Source organism: Dendrobates tinctorius, unplaced genomic scaffold (assembly GCF_039654945.1).
Source record: "Dendrobates tinctorius isolate UK_male_01 unplaced genomic scaffold, ASM3965494v1 ptg000043l, whole genome shotgun sequence".
Taxonomy (NCBI): domain Eukaryota; kingdom Metazoa; phylum Chordata; class Amphibia; order Anura; family Dendrobatidae; genus Dendrobates; species Dendrobates tinctorius.
Window position 1 is genome coordinate 6,833,273 of NW_027361711.1, and position 19,796 is coordinate 6,853,068.

The window sequence follows — 19,796 nt, forward strand, 5'->3', positions numbered from 1 at the left end:
AGAAGGGCCCTAATTTAATTCATGTAAGCAACTAAAGAATGGAGGAAAACTCAATCGTTGTTTGTGCCTCTTCAGAGAGCTAGAAAAGGGCTTAACGAATCAAAGGGCTCCCTAGCAAGATGCATTAGGGAGGCCATTAATGTTGATTATTATGCTAGTAATGTGTCAGTTCCAGAAGAGTTCCAGAAGGTATAAGAGCTTATTCCACTTGTGCAATCTCAACCATTTGGGCAGAGAAGGCGGAGATGTCCATCGACCAAAAATGTGTAATCCCGCAGCTTGGTCCTCTCCTTCAAACTTCTATAGATACTATAGGCTGGACTTATCCTCCTCCAGTGATCTAACCTTTGGTAGAAGGCTTCTTCAATTGGTGGTCCCTCCCTAAGGCTGGTTTCACATTAGCGCTTTTGTGCGCAGCGCATCGTGCGCACCCGTGCGCATGCGCACTGCGCACCTATACTTAACATGACGTGCGCATGGTCTTGCGCATACTTGCGTTTTCGTGCGCATGCGTTTTTTTGTCTTTTGCGCCAGGCGCGCCAGACGCAACATGTTGCATTTTTGGTTCCGCCCTGTCTCGTCAAAAAAACGCATGCGCACGCTTGCGCACGGAATGCGCAAAAACACCACATTGGAGCCTATGGGAACGCATGCGTGCGCATGGTCTTGCGCACGCTTGCGTTTTTTTGCGCATGCGTTTCTGAGTGAAACAAGTCTAGAATGTTCTCTAGACAATGGAAAAAATGTCACACCTAAAAACGCATGTGCATAAAAAAACGCAAACGCATGCAAAAACGCATGTAAAACGCAAGCAACGCTGCGTTTTTTTGACGCATCAGCGTGCGCATGATGTTAAAAAAACGCGCGTTTGTTTTGCGTTTTTCTTTGCGTTTTTTATGCTCACGATGCGCTGCGCAAAAAAACGCTAATGTGAAACTAGTCTTAGGTGGATGGTTTTCTCTCTAAATCTTTGAGGTGGTGCTGTCATGGGTGAAGGGAAAAATGTAAGTTACTCACCTGTAATGGGATTTTCCAGAGCCCATGACAGCACCCTTATATTTCCCCCCTATGGCCTCTTTCACACTTCAGTTTTTTGTGTCAGTTAAAAATCCGCCAAAAAGGCGGACAAGCGGATCCGTTCCTAACTGATGTGAACGGATGCCACAGGATGCGTTTTTTGACGGATCCACAGAATGAGGAAATTTAAAGGAACCGCTGAGAGAGAGAATTTTTTTTTTTTTGTCCGGCACCCAGACAGAATTTCGGGTTAAATCAGCGTCTGGAGGATCCGCCGGCCAAAAAAACGTTGCAAGCTCCGTTTGGAAATCTTTGAGGATGTTGGTGGATCCGCACAAAAACGGATGCAACGGACGGCAATCCGTCAATAATGAAAGTCAATGGGGAAAAAAACGGATCTGCAAAGAAAAATGGGGGATCCGTTTTTTTTTTTCAAAATCGGCGGATCTTGACTGATTGTCAAAAACGGAAGTGTGAAAGAGGCCTATCACTGGTTGTGGATGCACTATTTAAGTTAAGTGATTAGATTAATAGTGTGGTTATAGTTTGGTGTTGGTATGTGCATATAACTATTTGGAGGTCCTCTCATGCTCTGTAACCCAACTGATGCAGGGGAGAGGTGCCACCCTTTTAGTTTAGCCGGTTACCTGCCCTGGATGGGTGGATCCTCTCAGGTGGTGCTGTCATGGGCTCTAGAAAATCCTATTATCGGTGAGTAACTTAAATAAAAAATCTAAGTGGTGAAAAAAAAATCAAAAATATATAATAATCTTTTTTCCTGTGTTGCCATTAATGTTTTATTTTTCGGATTATATGGCTGTGTGAAGGCTTATTTTTTGCGCCCTGATCTGACGTTTTTACTAATACCTTTCTGGGACACATGCAATGTTTTGATCGCCTCTTACTGCATTCCATTGCAATGTTGCGGCGGCCTAAAAATGTAATTCTGACGCTTTGATTTTTTTTTCTCATTACACTGTTTACCGACTGGATTAATTTATTTAATATTTTGATAAATCATCAGACATTTCTGGATGCAGCGATACCAAATATGTTTTTTTTTCCTTTTAATTGTTTCTTTTAAATGTGCTTGTTTCCTGAGGAAGAAGTGCATGTCACTTTGAAATGCATTGTATTACAAACACATGCTTAAAGGGAATCTGTCACCCTTTTTTTTTTGACTATCAGCTGCCGGCATTGACATCAGGGGCTTATCTACAGCATTCTGTAATGCCGTAGATAAGCCCCCGATGTAACCTGAAAGATAAGAGAAACACGTTAGATTATACTCACCAGAGGGGGCGGTCCGGTCCGACGCCTTCCAGAATACTGCAGTGCGCATGCTCTGGACCTCTCCCAACACCTGCGCACTGCAGGACTTTGCTCTGCCCTCAACAGGGCAGAGCAGTGCGCCTGCGCCGGAGCCACTACAGGAAAGGAAGAAGAGGACCGCATCGTATGAAGATGGGAGGCACCGGACCGCGACACCCATCGGACCGGACCGCCCCCTCCGGTGAGTATAATCTAACGTGTTTCTCTTATCTTTCAGGTTACATCGGAGGCTTATCTACAGCATTACAGAATGCTGTAGATAAGCTCCTGATGTCAATGCCGGCAGCTGATTGTCAAAAAAAAGGGTGACAGATTCCCTTTAATAAATTCCTGGGAACAGACGTCTTCAATAATCGTAAGCTAGGAAAGTATCCACAAATTCTCCACGTCTTCAATGCAGTGTAATAAGTACAGGTGAAACATTCTGTATTATAGGACAAACGTCCAACAAATAGTCAGAAGAACTCCTAAGTACTAAGGCTGGTTTCACATTTGCGTTTTTTTTCGCGGTAATTTAGCGCTAAATAGCGCATGCGTTTTTTTTCCTATACTTTGCATGGGATGCGCTTATGTGTGCATACACATGCGTTTGTATGCGTTTTACCGCGCATGCGTTTTTTTGCGGTATGCGCTCGGGCGCACAAAATGCAACTTGTTGCATTTTTTGTGCTTCCGATTTGCCTCAAAAAAACGCATGCGCGCGCAATGCGTTTTTTTACAGCAAGACACCCATTATAAGTCTATGGTGAGCATATGTGCGCATTGGCATGCTTATGTATGCTTTTTTTGCACATGCGTTTTTTTTTTTACCATTAATTTAGACTATGGAATTTAGGGGTTTGGGTAAAGTTAGGGTTAGGGTTAGGGTCAGGGTTAGGGTCAGGGTTAGGGTTAAGTATGGTTTGGTTAAGGGTTAGGGTTAGGGTTAGGGTCAGGGTCAGGGTTAGGGTTAGTAAAGTCATGGTTTGGGTTAGTGTGAGTGGCCACCTAATGTTGGAAAAAAACGCAAACGCGGTAAAAACGCGCTAAAAACGCATACAAACGCTTAAAAACGCTGCGTTTTTTTCATGCATGCTCATAAAAATGCTTGAAAAAAACGCAGCAGTTGTATGCTTTTGTATGCGTTTTTCAATGCGTTTTTTTGCGGGAAAAACGCGCTGCAAAAAAAAGCAAGTGTGAAACAGGCCTTAGTTGTCCAAAATATCAAGGCAAAACAGCCATTGCTTCCTCACTACAAAGATAACAAATAGGACCACCAGAAATCAAAGATGGTATTGACCACTGGAGATGGAATTCGCACCATGACTAGCATGTCGTACAAGGGTATATGATCACAGGAACTGCTGCTGATGGCAGTGTGAGCAAAGCACTGTTTTATCAATATGTTATAAGCATTACTCCTTCAGGTGCTTAATTTGATCTTGGAAGCCATTTTGTTTGCATAATGTGGTACTGCTCTCAGAGTCTATCTTCTGCACATAAAGAAATGGCTTTATTTGAAGTTTGTCTGATATTAAAACCCTAGAGAAATCATTGACTAGGTCAGCGTGGTAAATGAGCTGGAGCTTTTTTTTTTGCTGTGTTGCAAATTTTCAGGCATGCTGCTTGTTCACAGAAGTGACATATGAACATTTATTTAACATGGTTCAAATCCCACCAAGGACAACATCTGCAAGGAGTTTGTATGTTCTCCCCGTACTTGCGTGGGTTTCCTCCAGGTACTCCGGTTTCCTCCCACACTCCAAAGAAATATTGATAGGGAATCTAGGTTGTGAGCCCCATCGGGGACAGTGCTGATAAGTAAAGCGCTGTGGAATTAATGGCGCTATATAAGTGAGTAAAATGAACCTGTGTTTTGACATAAATAAAAAAATCATAATTCTCTATTGGACTACCTGTTTGGCTGTGCAAAGTTCAATAAGTGGAGTAGAAAAACCTTTTATAACTTTATTAATGCATTACTTCTTCTTTCGTTTGCCATTTATTTTGATGTTATTAATGATTGGATAGGAGACTGTCAGCAGATAAATAGGAACAGAGACCATATGAAAATGCACAAAAAAATACCAGCGATCAATTTAATAATCTGCTTTATTAACTTTAAGACAATACATTTTTTTTTTTTAAATTTATCATCGAATTCTAAGAGCCATAACTTTTTTATTTGTCTGTCGCTTTAGCTACATTTTTTGCGGAAAATGTAGATCTGAGTGTTTATCAATGGCATCATTTAACTTTTTGACTAAGATTTTAATTTTTTTTTTTATATTCCAAACTTTTTATATTTTTCTATCATCAGCTATGTGAAGGCATTGACACAACATTGTTGTGAGTCATTACAATTACAGAGATAGAAAATTCACATAGTTTTTTTTACATTCTACTGCTTTTGCACTAAAATATGTATGCGTATTTTTTCAAAAACCCTTATTTTTGCGTCGCACAATTCTGGGAGCAACAATTTATTTTTTTTATTTTTTTTTTTATTTTTGGCACATTGATATTGCAACACAAAGAAGGAAAAGTTGTGTTTTTGATATACAAATAACGAAAAAATGGAATCAAAACTTTTAATACGTCTTGATTTATTCGTTATCGAGGTTGAATGCCATGTGCAGTAATGCAGGCATTTACCCACCTTGCTTCTATTGTAGAAGCCCTCTCATGAAGATTTTTTTTTTTAAAATAAATCTATTAATATATACTGTCTTCTCCGATTTCCAGCACCGTTTTGCTCCTCTGCTCAGTGACATCATCGCTCTTCAGACTCTCCACACTGACCTGGATCTTGCTTTTACTCTGTAAGCCTATGAAGCACCAGAACAAGGCTCGATAGACTTAAATTGTAAGAGAGACTTCCGGCTGATGCATAAAGTGGGCCGGCTAGTCTGGAGAATGGCTATATCACTGTGAAGAATAGCGGGATGGGTATTAACACATGCACCCTACACTACAACCATAGTTTGTAAAAAAAAAAAATCTCCATGCAGGGCTTTTTTTAATGAGGTTATTAATGGCTGTCTCGCTGAATGCACTAAGGCACAGAAATCAAAAAGAGACAAGCTGCGGATATTGCTGATTTCGTGCCCAAGTGCCTTCATGGCAGCAGAACCTTCCTCAGACAACCGTTAATGGCCTCACTGATGGCAGGCAAGGCGTATAATTGCGTGTATTTCTGCATGTGGCCCTCATACTCCATACTGAATAAATGGAGATGCTTTAAAAAATTAGTTTCCATTTTTTCATTATTTGCATATCATTAACATGTCTATCCATCCCGTGATTTTCATAATTCCACCACTTTTCACTATTAGTTTTGGAATTTTAATGTTGTTGAGTGTATATCTGTTGACTGTGGTGTGTCTTGTTTTGTTTTTTCGCGTGATGTAGGGTATGTTTTACTGGTGCCATTTGGCTTTTTGATCTCTTTACGGTTTCTTTTTTTTTCTTCTGGCAGATGAATAAAAATCGGCCTTGTGGCCATTCATTGTTTGGGATACAATTGGTAATATTGTATAATCTGGGTCTATGATTCTGGCCGTTGCAGTGAAAGCCCAGTCATGTATACAGCTGGCTCCTGCTGCATGTCACAGACACCATTCCCGCGCTGCCCTACCCGCCAACGTACATTTACATCGTGGTACAGGTGGTTACTAGAGATGAGCGACTTTGCCTTTCTTAGGGTCGAGTCGAAAGTCGGGTCGAACGAAATCGTCCGACTACCGGGAAAAGTCGAAGGTCCGACTGAAACATGAAACCCAATGCAAGTCATTGGGGAAGCAAAGTCGGCAGGGAGTGGAGGACACCTACATGCCAGACCGTTTTTTTAAAGTGCGCGAAATCTCTCTCTCTCTCTTGTCACGTGCAAGCATTCTGTGAAATCCCACTTTGGCGCTTGGGTTGACGACCGCATGGTCGACCTCACGCTATGGTCGGGTTTCGCTCGGCGAAACCGAACTTCGGCGAAACTCGGCGACTTTTGAATCTGACCGACCTGTTTCGCTCAACTCTAGTGGTTACTTCTCACAATGACGTTTGGTATCTCCTTGATATTGCGTTTCTCCGTTAGAAGAGATATTGAATAATAAGTCAATCTTTTAAATAGTTTCTGCTCATTCATTATTCTTTTTATGTTTGCGTGGGTTTCATACAGGCTTTGTCTCCCCATGCCCATAGATGTTGTATATACCTGGGTTAATGGCACTGATCCAGAGCTTGTAAAGCAGCTACGGGATGTTCGAGAACAAATGGAAGAAGAGCAAAGGGCTTTGAGGTACTTTTTAAGCAATAATTTAACAAATTTTTAGTAAGAAATGATAATGTATATAAAATTGTGTTGCTTGATACTGCATTGCGTATTTTACTGGCATGCTTTAATTTACAGTTTTGTTTCTAGTGTTCTTCTAGTCTAAATAACATTTGGGACTTATCTATTCTGTGTACAAAGTATTAATTATTTCATAATCTCCTTCAAGGGAACTAATTGGAAGTAACAGGACAGAACCAACAAGGAGAGTGTAAGTATATATGAGTTTTATTCATTTTTAAACCTCCGATGTCTCCAAATCTGGTAGCATCTTAGATTGCATCTGTGGCAGATAACTGGTTGATGAAAAATGGAAAGATGTAGATCCAACAATTTGTGTAACAAATGGTTTATTAGTTATACTCATAAACAAAAGTAAAATAGCGCTTTGATCAAATTCTGAACGTCAATTTCACAGTCACCTTGTGGCAATGCAGATTGATAAGCCTGGCCAGGGTTTCGCCACAATTCTGGCTTCTTCCAGGGCATCAGTATATGCATTAGTTTATATATATGTTTTTTCTGTTTCTGATTGTTGTCCAATGGTAGGAAATACAATATATCCTTAAAGGGGTTGTCCGGGCTTTTCACGTAATCTCAGTACATTTCTGGGCTGCAGAATTATGACAATAAATAATTTACTTTCTGTCACTAGTTTGCACGGTTTTCTAGATATTCTGAACAGAACGTCCAAGGGGGGTGTGTTATGGCATTGAAATGAGAATTAGTCGTAACCTCCTACTCTACTCCAAACATGCCCTCTATAGCAACAACCCCACCCTCCATAGCTACAGGCCCTCCCCGTCCACATGAAGCAGCCCTCATCACACAGTAACGAATTCTTCCCCTCCAGCAGCCTCAGTGCAGAGAGCAGAGAGCTGCTCCTCCCCCAGACACACACTGAACAGTTATCTATGCAAAGTGAAACTAGTGAGGAGGAGGGAAAATCGTCCTGTATTCTGGGACACTCCATGATTACAATACATAACTCATTATCTGTAATTCCTTCCCTCACTGTCCCAGGCTGCTGGCAGTGATGGGGCTCGGCTGCTGGCAGCAGTGAGAACAGACTGTGTGATGGCCAGTGATGGGGGTCTGCAGCTTCTAATCTGCACAGGGGATGGCAGTCACTGATGTAATCTGTTGTGTGACAAAGCCTCTGCTGTGTGAATGAGATAGCTCTGTGTCACTGATGTCTTCACACAGCAGCAGATTTGGTGCAGTGTATGTGCGAAGCTCCACCAAACTCCCAGCAAGTTCCAGTGACCAGCACCACCCACTGCCCACTCATTGGCTGGCAGTAAACTGCACCAGCATTCATCTTTATCATCATTCCAGCATTGGAAAGAACACAGCAGTGATCCTGTATTTGTGAAAGCAGCACAATACATACATACATACACCCCCCAACACTTCACACTGTTACAGCTGCTGATTGGACAGGCTGCTCCCATCAGTATTTGTGTCATTAGAGACACAGTGCTCACACATACACTGCACCAAATCTGCTGCTGTGTGAAGACATCAGTGACACAGAGCTGTCTCATTCACACAGCAGAGGCTTTGTCACACAACAGATTTCATCAGTGACTGCCATCCCTGTGCAGACTAGAAGCTGCAGACCCCCATCACTGGACATCACACCGTCTGTTCTCACTGCTGCCAGCAGCCTGGGACAGTGAGGGAAGGAATTACTGATAATGAGTTATGTATTGTAATCATGGAGTGGCCCAGAATACAGGACGATTTTCCCTCCTCACTAGTTTCACTTTACATAGATCACTGTTCAGCGTGTGTCTGGGGGAGGAGAAGCTGGGTGGTCTGCTCTCTGCAGTGAGGCTGCTAGAGGGGGAGGATTTGTTACTGTGTGATGAGGGCTTCTTCATGTGGACGAGGAGGGTCTGTAGCTATGGAGGGTGTGGTTGTTGCTATAGAGGGCATGTTTGGAGTAGAGTAGGAGGTTACGACTAGTTCTCATTTCAATGCCATAACACCCCCTCCCCCTTGGACGTTCTGTTCAGAATATCTAGAAAACCGTGCAAACTAGTGACAGAAAGTAAATTACTTATTGTCATAATTCTGCAGCCCAGATATGTACTGTGATTATGTGAAAAGCCTGGACAACCCCTTTAATAGATATAAGGGTCCAATTCATCAGTTTGCTTGAAAAAACAGTTGTGAAACTGCTGCAAATGCTAAGTTACATCCTTGCGACTAAGCTCCACTTATTTTTAAAAGCAACTTCGTGTGCGCAAAAAGGTAGCCCCTTTGGCCATTTTTATAAAAGCTTCACCAACTATTTTCTTTTAAATAAGGTATAGCTTAGTGGGAGGAATGTGGCATAACATGGACCAGCAAGTTAATTTTAATTTATGCCATGGGGATGATGCAAATTAACGCAGAAATGTGCTCCGGTCCATGACTGAAGTATTTTTATTTTCAGCTACAACAATTGACAATCAGCCAAATTCACTGACAGTCACTCTGCATCAAGACGGTGTATAAAATTCCTGTTTTGATAAATTGGCACCATAGATATTTTAATTGATCACTGGTATGGGTAACCTGAGCTGTGCTGGATAGGCTTCTAGTGTTGTGCAGGCATTGCAGGACCTTAGGTATCCATGATTTACGACCACTTATAAAGTGACAGTTAGCTAGTTGCTAGTGGTCGTACCGATGGATACCTAAGGTCCTGGGATGCCTGCACATGAGGAAAGAGACAGCGAGTCAGAAAAACTATACTACGTTTCTAATTTGAGATACCGTATTTTTAGCTTTAAAAGACGCACCTGATTATAAGACGCACCTAGATTTTAGAGAGGAAAATAAAAAAAAATTATTTTGAGCCAAATAGTGTGCAAAAACCTTTAATAAAATACAAAAATATTATCTGTAGGTGATGCTCTGTTATGGGGATCTGTGAATTACAGTACAGTGCCTGCAGTACCGTATATTGTGACTACCACCTCCCTTATCCTCAGGAATGCACCCACTTACTGTGTAAATGGATGTATTCTGAAAGATGAGGGAGGTGGTAGTCACATTGGCAGTAAACACTTTGGACACTATATTACGGTGTATATTTACACTAAGTATGGCTAGAACTCCCATCATCCTTCAGAATATACCCATTAATATATAGTATATTCTGAAGGACGATGGGGGTTGTTTGCTCACCTTTCCTAAAAGCATCTCGGACTTGTGAGTTCCGTAGTTACAACATTAAATAGTGTGCAGGGACAGATATGTGATTGGTGGAGGTAGTTCAGCAACAGTTCCCTCCACCAATCACTATCCATCCCTGCAGAGGAGGAGGAGAATCGCTTTTCTCTCCCTCCTCAGCTTCAGGCCTCTTTCACACGTCAGTATCTCCGGTATTTATGGTGACAGTTTTCACACGTACCGGAGACTTTGACACACGTAGAACCATTCAAGTGAATGCGTCTGTGCACATCTCAGTGTGTTTCTGAAGATGGCCCTCATCACTCTCCCCTGCTCTGCCGGTGATCGTTTCGAGCAGAGGAGAATGATGAGAGTTATAGTCAAGTCTGAACAATGACAGCTAGTGGGGGCTTTTTGGACTATTACTCCCATCAACCTACACCTGCTGCCGCAAATAACAGTGACAGCAGGAGCGGATGATGGGGGTATTCCTCACCCGCCACCTGCAATATAACTAAATAAATGAATGAAAAACCCAGTGTGGGTTCCCCTGTATTTTCTATAACCAGTCAGCAAAACTAACAGCTGGGGGCTGTAACCCTCAGTTGTCAGCTTCAACATGGTTGGTTATCAAGAATAGAGGGGTCCCCATGCCTTAGTTTTAATTATTTAAATAAATAATTAAAATAAATGGCGTTGGGTCCTCCCCATTTTGGACAACCAGCCTTGCTAAAGCAGATAGCTGGGGGCTGATATTCTCAGGCTGGTAAGGGGCCATTGATATAGGCTCCACCTAGCCTAAAAATAGCAGCCTACAGCTGAACAAAAAAGGCACATCTATTAGATGGGCAAATTCTAATACTTTGCCCGGCTCTTCTGTAGCGGTGGCAAGTGGGGTTCATATTTGTGGGGTTGATGTCACCTTTGTATTGTCATGTGACATCACGTTCACGGCTTAGTATTGACACCTATCCATTACTAATCCTATAGTTATTTGGTAAGTAAAGACACAGCAAGAATAAAGTCCTTTTTTTGAAATAAGACTAAACACCGTTTTCCATTTTTATTTAATTGTCTAATTCCAGCGAAGCCCTCCTTCTCCTGTAATAAAAGTAAAATAAAAAAGCAACAATATACCATACCTGTCCGTTGTCCTGTTCCACGCCGTAGTCCATGTCGGGGAATAAACAGTTTTCAGCCTGGACGGTGCCAAAATGAAACTATCCCGGCTGAAAACCACTGGTGAATGAGCTGCTGCGAGCGCAGTATCCTTGACCAGTGGCGACATCATTGAGGCCGGGCTGAGAGCTCCATATGCTCCGCATCCGCGGCCATTTTCCTGGAGACATTGCGTAGAGGCAGGTGTGGATGGAGATCTCAGCTTTCCTCAATCTGCACCTTAAAGCCAGACCCCGGATGAATGGCGGCCACCATTTGCCGCCACCGCTCTCCGCCATACCACCACTGCACAGCGTAGGACTGCCGCACCACCACTGCAACACCCCCAGCTTCGGGCCCGCAGTATCCGTAAGAACAGTGTTCGGTTTAAAAGATGCACCCCGATTTTCCCCCTAATTTTGCAGATCATAAAAGTGCGTCTTATTATTACTACACCTACTACATATTGGGATACAATCTTGGAAATGGGAGTACCCCTTTAAGCTTATAACTTAAGCTACATTTTAACCAAATCAAGGTTTTGTGTTGTAAATGTGTTTTTTTCATTTTCTAGAAAAAATTTTTTGCATAGCACAATTTGTTTAAAAAACAAAAACCTTGCAATTTTCCTTTTTGTTTTAGGAAGCAACATATAGCCACAATGGTCATATCCTTGTGTCCTTGTCCACATGTACATAGCCACAATGGTCATACTGTATATTTTTTATCCTTAAGTGATAGCCGAGACAATCACTGCCCCCGGCTGTTTTACCCCTCTAAATACTGCGATCAATAGCGATTGCAGCATTTACGAGGGCTGTAAATTGTTGTCATGACAATTCGAGGTCAAATGCCAACCTTCGGGTCTGCTACATAGGTTGTAGTGCTGGACCAAGCCAGCAGCATCGTCTAAAAGGCATTCTCTTACTGTCATACTTACAGCTATAATCCATTGCAATTCTGGTGCAGTGATTAAAAGTAATAAAAGTTAAAGTCCCACAGAGGGCCTTAGTAAAAAAAAAAAAAAAAAATTGTAAAAATGTTTAAAGGGAATCTTTCACCCTTTTTTTGACTATCAGCTGCCGGCATTGACATCAGGGGGCTTATCTACAGCATTCTGTAACGCTGTAGATAAGCCCCCGATGTAACCTGAAAGAGGAGAAAAACATGTTAGATTATACTCACAGGAGGGGGTGGTCCGGTCCGATGGGTGTCGCGGTCCGGTCCGGCGCCTCCCATCTTCATACGATGCCGTTCTCTTCTTCCCTTCCTGTAGTGGCTCTGGCGCAGGCGCACTGCTCTACCCTGTTGCGGGCAGAGCAGAATACTGCAGTGCGCAGTACTGGGCAGACCAGTGCGCCTGCGCCGGAGCCACTACAGGAAGGGAAGAAAAGGGCGACATCGTATGAAGATGGGAGGCATCGTACCGGACCGCCCCCTCCGGTGAGTATAATCTAGCTTGTTTTTCTTATCTTTCAGGTTGCATCGGGGGCTTAGCTACAGCATTACAGAATGCTGTAGATAAGCCCCTGATGTCAATGCCGGCAGCTGATAGTCCAAAAAAAAGGGTGACCGATTCCCTTTAATCGTAACTCTGCTGCTTCATTATAGTGAATGGATCACTCGGGATTTCATCTGAATCACGTCACTCAGAGATTTAGATGGAGACCCCAATGTAAGTGCTCAGTGTGGAGCACAGGATAAATGTGATCCAAAATGTAAAATGTTCCCAATAAAAGCTTCAACTCATTCCACAAAAAATTAAGTCTCCACTCAGGTCCGTGATAGGTCAATGAATATATAGGGGTTTCCATGTTACTGGTAGTACAAAGGCTTTGGAAAAGCGCTATTGTTCCTTGACCCCAAAAGAAATCAAGTGAATACTGCTCTCCCAAATCCAAATGCAATTTTCACTGAATTGCAAATAATAACTGCAAGAATTCTAAAGGGTCATCGACTTAAACACTATATATTACAAATAACAAGGTTAAAAGACCACTTTAAATGAAAATTGCTAAAACATTGATGCATATAGATAATAAAAACAAGGATACCCGGCCACCAGTATTGCTTGTATGGAAGTGACAGAGAGAGTATACTACGATTACCATATTAAGAAGCTAGTGTCTCCCTATCTTGCCATGGAGGTTGGCACTCTATACCTGCGCAGATGGTGCCCCCGCTTACCGTCTGCCCTATAAGAAAGGGAGAGAAAGCATCAGTGTAAACAGACAGCAATAATTAAGTACATGGATAAAGTTTGTAGTATATTTGGGCAGTAATAATATACTGTTTCAAGTTATGCCAAAAATACTATGAAATCCCAGTAGGTTGCATACAGAATGTCAGGTAAATGTAGGGATTACTATGTAGTCAACAGAGGCAAGCAACCAATATAAATATGTATAAAGCTGTAGCTTTGAAAAATATCAGATACCATGTTATTACATGCCCAAATATATGACAAACCTTTTCCATGTGCCTAATTTATGTCTGTTTACACTGATACTTTCTCTCCCTTTCTTATAGGGCCTGGTAAGGCTAGATAGGGAAAGCTAACGGTGAGTTGGGGTTCTCGGCGCTGATATAGGGTGCCTACTTGCGCTGCAGCGTAGGGAGGCACTAGCATCTTAATAGGGTTATCCTATACTTTCTCTGTCACTTCAAGACAAAAAATAGTGTTGGCTATGTATAATGATTTTTATTATCTATATATACCAATTTTTTTTAAAGTATTTTCATTAAGAGAAATGTTTTAACCTTGTTATTTGTAATATATAGTGATTAAATCGATGATCCCAACTCCAAATGCCCTCTCCCTTCTGAGCCCCTGTGTTCCCAAACCACATTTAGCATCCACATGTTTGGCATTTCTGCAGCGATGAGAGCCTGCTTAATTTTTGATTGTGTTTTCTCCAGTAGCATGAGCTGGGCAATAATGTACTGGGCACTACAACGTACGGGCACTACAACATACTGGGCACTACACTTCCAGATTTGCAATTCTCACCCCACAAAAATCCTTTGTAGCTTGTTGCTTGGAAAACACCCATGGAGTCAAAATCCTCACTACACCTGTAGATAAATTCACATAGTGGTATAACTTCTACAATGTGGTCGCTTCGGGGGGGATTCTGCTCTTCTGGCACTTGGGGGCTCTGTATATGGAGTCTGCAAACTGTTCTGTGGTAATTTTGTTCTCCAAGAGTCTTAGGGTATGTGCACACGCTGCGGATTCCGCTGCGATTCCGCAGCGGTTTTGGCCGCTGCGGACCCGCATCAGTTTTAGCTGCGGTGTACAGTACCATTCAAATGAATGGTAAAAAAAAAAACGCTGTGTAGACGTTGCGGAAAAATCCGCGCGGATTTGCTGCGGTTTTGAAACCGCAGAAAGAAGTGACATGTCAATTCTTTCTGCGGAATCCGCAGCGGGTTCCTATCTCCACCATTGTGGAGATGGTGAATCCGCAGGACCAAACCGCAGGCTTATCTGCGGTTTATCTGCGTTTTTTGCAAAATCCGTGTGGATTAATCCGCAGCGGATTCCGCAGCGTCTGCACACACCCTAATAGCCACACGGAAAGGAAAGAGCGATAAGCAGTACAAAGCCGCCACATATGGGGTATTGCCACGTTCAGCAGAAATTGTGACAAATATTGGTGCCATTTTTACACATTTGCCTGTGTGAAAAGAAAACGTAGGACTAAAACAAAATTTTTGTGGTAAAAATATTTTTTTCTTCACGGCCCAATGATATATAATTTTGTGATACATCCGTGGTGTCAAGATGATTACTTCACCCTTAAATGAATTCAATGAGAGGTGTAATTTGTAAAATGGGGTCACTTATTGGTGGAATTCTGCTGTTCTGGCACCTCAGGGGCCCTTCCAGTGGGTCATGGCGCCCGCAAACCAACCATAACATTTCCCCAATTAGGCAGCGGAAGTCGGCTGTCAATCAGCGTGACATCAGTAGACCTGCCCAGTCTACAGGAAGAGAAACTGCTGCTCTGTTGACATGGAGTAGCTGAATCTCTGGCAGGAGCAGTGAATGGCTGGCGCTGGGTTCAACAAACAGGTATTTGCCTCTGTTAACAACATGCCTTTTTTTCTAAAGTCCCGGATAGCTCCTTTAAGAATGATGATGTGCATACGGCATGAGACAACAGTAGCCGTCACATGATTGCTTCTAGCATGTAAACAGACTGACGGGCACCATTGGAGCATTGTAACAGTGGCGGGAAGTTGGAGCAACCTAATGAGTTCAGAGTTGATGGGAAAACCTTAGACTGGTGAAATGTATATGAAACTTATACAGGTTACACAAATTATTCATCATCCACATTACTGCAGCTATTAATATTGTATTTCATGTCTTCTAGTTCTAGTGACAAGATGCTGGAGTGTCTCCTTACACATTGCATCCGTGTCCCAATGATTGTGTTAGACCCAGCCCTTCCTGCCAACACCACTGTGAAGGACTTGTTGGCCATGCCATACTATCATGCTGCCATATCAATATTTCATGTTGCAAAACCCAAGAATCCGTCAACCAATGTCACCGTCATAGTCTTTGAATCTCAGCAGGATGGTAAGCATGTTATTGACTATACGTAATTTGCTATTTTTTGGGTAAACTAAATTATGCTAGTCACTTTCACAAGGCTGTGTCTCCCAATGTGTATTTTATTTGTAAGCCTGGTGCAGAATGTCTCCGTTAAGGTCTTCTTGCTTCATCCAATTGCATTTCTTCTTTTTGTAAATAAATGTTCATTTGGTTTGCTGTTTGAGACATGTGGATTAAAATGTAATTTTGGTTAGCAAAGTCACAAATGAACTAAGAACACAGATGAGTCACTGTCTTAAAGAGGTTGTCCATTACTTTAGCATTGATGACCTCTCTTTAGGAGGGGGGAGGTCATCCGTTTCTGATCGGTCCATGTCCAACACCCAGTACCCCTGCCGATCAGCTGTTGTCTGTGTCGGCGGCAGGAGCCGGCTGGAAGTACTCACTTACAGAGCTGTCCATCTACCGATAGTGGCCGCCGCAGGGTACTCACTCAGCTTTTATGCACACACACTGATTACAAGCAAACGGGTCTCAGGTGAGGATGTTACCTTTAGTAGCCATTCAAACCCATTTGTGTCAAAGTCTGTGCATGTTATCAGGCCAAAATCACCAGGGTATGTGAACTTTTGATCAGGATCATTTGGATGTTTTGGGTTGTCATTAAAAAGAGAAAACACAGTAGTTTGACAATAAATGGTTTCAACCAACCACTAACCATGAGTGGAGAAAAAGTTTTGGTGATATCATTCATATTCTCTGAAAAAAGGCCAAGAAAGCAAAAATTCTGCCGGGGTATGTAAACTTTTGAGCACAACTGTAGTTGTTTTTAACATATCACAATCTCTGTTAAGAATTTAAAAATTCAAATCTTGCAAATTTCACATTGGACACTGGTGCTTATTTAAACTCCTCCTTTTCCTATGCTAAGATCATTGTGAATGGTAGGAGAGCAGGGTCTGGTGTGAAATTGCCTATTGTGGATCCTGTGTTATCTGTTATGTGTAGAGGCATTACATCTGTCATTGTCACTGTAATAATGCCTCTGGAAGTACAAGTCTAATAAGTACAAGTGTAAATACGCCCCCAGTGGCCAGTGCGAAAATTGCAAGATTACAGAGTTGTTTGTTTTTTCTAATAAAGATCGTAATCTTAAAAAAAAAAAAAAAAGCATTGCCTAAACATTTTTTCAAATACATGCAACACAAAAAATACTGATTTAAACAATAGGTCGCTCAAAGGTGTAAACAAAATGTCCATAATAGGAGACCTTTGGTTGTTTATCATTGTATGTTCTGTACAAACTATATTACAAATATAGCTTTACTTCAGTAGCTCCATGTTTTCCATTTCTGTAACTGCTGCACTCTACCAACGTTTTATCATTTGATGGTGTTGTCTCACAATCCATATACTTTATAAAGGCATTTGGATATCCGAGTGGAAGTATTGGCACGGGTGGAGACCTGCTGAATCTGGCATTTATTATGTTGTCTCCTATTAGTTTCAGTGCTCAATAAGTAGTGATCCATTTATTCTGTTGCATCCAGTGGAGAAACGTGTGCTTTGTATTGGAACACTTGGTCCACTTCCATCTAATTCGCTATCTCTCAGATCACTCTCTTCTTGACCCTCTATCCGGTTTCCGCTTTTTACTCTTTAATGAAACTGCCCTTACTAAAGTATCTAATGATCTCCTAACAGCTAAATCTAACTGTCACTAATCCTTGCTGATTCTCCTAGATCTCTCTGCAGCAGTTGACACTATGGATCACCAGATCCTCCTCACTATGCTCTGCTCCATCGGCCTCAAGGACACCGTTCTCTCCTTGTTCTCCTCCTGTCTCTCTGACTGCTCCTTTACTGTATCTTTTGCTGGCTCCACTTCCTTTCCTTTTCCCCTTACTGTCAGGGTTCCTCAAGGATCAGTTCTAGGCCCCTTCCTCTTCTCCTTGTATACTGCCACTATTGGTCAAGCAATCAGTAGATTTGCCTTCCAGTACCATCTCTATGCTGATGATACCCAATTATACACCTGTACTCCTGGCATCACACCTGCTTTATTACAAAACACCAGTGATTGTCTTACCGCTGTCTCCAACATCATGTCCTCCCTCTATCTGAAACTGAAACAGTCAAGAACCGAACTCCTTGTGTTTCCTCTTTCCACTAACCTACCTATGCCCGACATTGCCATTTCTGTATGTGGTTCTACCATTGCTCCCCAACATCATGCCTGCTGTTTTAGGGTTATATTTGTCTCAGATCTTTCCTTCACTCCGCACATCCAATCGCTCGCTCTTGTCATCTACACTTCAAAAACATTTCTAAAATTCGACCTTTTCTTACGTTCAACTCTGCAAAAATTCTTACTGTAGCTTTTATTCATTCTCGTCTGGACTATTCTAACTCTCTACTAATCGGTCTCCCTCTTACTAAACCCTCCCCTCTCCAGTTTTTCTTGAATGCTGCAGTCAGGATCATAGTCCTCACTAACCGCTACACAGATACCGCTACCCTGTGCCAGTCATTGCACTGGTTACCCATCCACTCCAGAGTTCAATATAAACTTATCACTCTCATCCACAAAGTGTGCCACGATTCAGCACCACCCTACATCTTCTCCCTCGTCTCAGCCTACCCACTCTACCCATGCCCTCTGTTCTGCTAATGACCTGCGGTTAACATCCTCATTAATCAGAACCTCTCACTCCCTTCTCCAAGACGTGCCACGTGTTCCACCAATTCTTTGGAATGCACTACCCAGGCTAATTTGATTAATCCCCAATTTCCACAGTTTTAAGTGTGCCCTAAAAATGCATTTCTTCAGACTGGCCTACCGCCTCAACACATTTATCTAACTATCCCTGTGTTGCCCATTCAAAATGTTCTTCAGAACAAGGACCCTTGTATCATTTGTTCTCACACCCTTTATGCAGTTAATAGCCCTCTGTGTCTGTACTTTTGCACATACTGGTTGGTTACCGTTTAATGCAGTATTACATGAACACCCGATTTCTTACATTATGGCTGGTCAGAACAATGAAAGCAATTGTTACCATCCACCTTTCGTGTCTCTCCTAGTTCCTCACAGATTGTAAGCTTGTGAGCAGGGCCCTCATTCCTCTTGGTGTCTGTTGATTTATGTGATTGTTAATCTGTAATGTCTTTTATTGTCTGTACAAGTCCCCTCTAAAATGTAAAGTGCTGCGGAATATGTTGGTGCTATAGAAATAAAATTATTATTATTAATTTTTATTGTTGAGACAAGTATTTTAACTCTGTGTGAAAGAAACAAGGGATCTGTATCAATACACCGTGTCCTATAAAGATATATTTTAAAAATTACTGGCACATAATGTTGGACCTAAAGATACGAAAGCTGTAAAAAAGGCTTTTACTTTAAGAGAAACTTCATGTTATGTCTCTTCACCTGATTTTGAAAATATCAAGCAGGAGATTGTAAAATAGTTGTTACGCTGAGGTGATTCATTCTAGACGCATAAATAAAATAGAGTATTTATTAATTGCTAGTACTTCGGCTTGGTACCTTCTAGGAGGCTTGTGGTGGGACATTACCTCTTGATAATTAGCTGTCTAATGCATATAGATGAGTGATTTTTTTTTTATGACATTTAAGGGTTTGGAAATATCTTCAATATCCAATAATTTCAGGCTTATTTTGAGGTATGGAGTGCATCTCTCTTTACAAACTCCCTTTATTTAACCTGTATTATTTTCTTGCCTTCTTTACAGCCGAAACTGCACAAGTGAATGCACTTTTTGAAGCCAGAAAGGAAACAATTTGGCGAGCTTATATGGTAGGTTTATTATACCGTGGTGACCATATATATGAATATGATGATGTCTGAACTTGTTGCTCAGTCTTTTATTACATTGCTGTCCATACACATTCAGAAATGAAATTATAACGATCTGCTAAGTTATTTCACTCAAGTCTGCTGTAAACTTACTAACTTGGTCAAGCACATTCGTATCTTGGGGACGCAGTTCCTAAGCCCTCAATAATGTTATTCCTACATCTCATTGAAGTCATTCATTAGCATTTTAATGCAAAATATATTTTCAAGGGGCTTTCTCATCTTATATTGTGGAGCACACTCCTCCTCTTCTTCAGTGTGCCTTTCTTGTCATGGGTTGGTTAACTCCTATTCCAATTTCAAACCATAGTCACCATCGTGTTGCTGGCCCGAACTGAGTATTTTCCAATGCTGAAAGCAGAGGCAACTT

General features: G+C 41.8%; 1 protein-coding gene across 3 annotated transcripts in view; it reads left to right on the forward strand.

Annotated features, from left to right (window-relative positions):
- The window catches only part of GNPTAB (N-acetylglucosamine-1-phosphate transferase subunits alpha and beta), a 169,180-nt gene that overhangs the window by 44,931 nt on the left and 104,453 nt on the right, over positions 1-19,796 (forward strand). For 2 of the 3 annotated variants that reach the window (XM_073575175.1, XM_073575174.1), the window contains exons 3-6: positions 6,503-6,622; positions 6,825-6,866; positions 15,361-15,569; positions 19,302-19,366. In XM_073575175.1, the coding sequence (XP_073431276.1) occupies positions 6,503-6,622; positions 6,825-6,866; positions 15,361-15,569; positions 19,302-19,366 (436 nt within the window). The remainder of the gene's footprint in view (positions 1-6,502; positions 6,623-6,824; positions 6,867-15,360; positions 15,570-19,301; positions 19,367-19,796) is intronic. The other variant, XM_073575176.1, reaches the window with a different exon arrangement.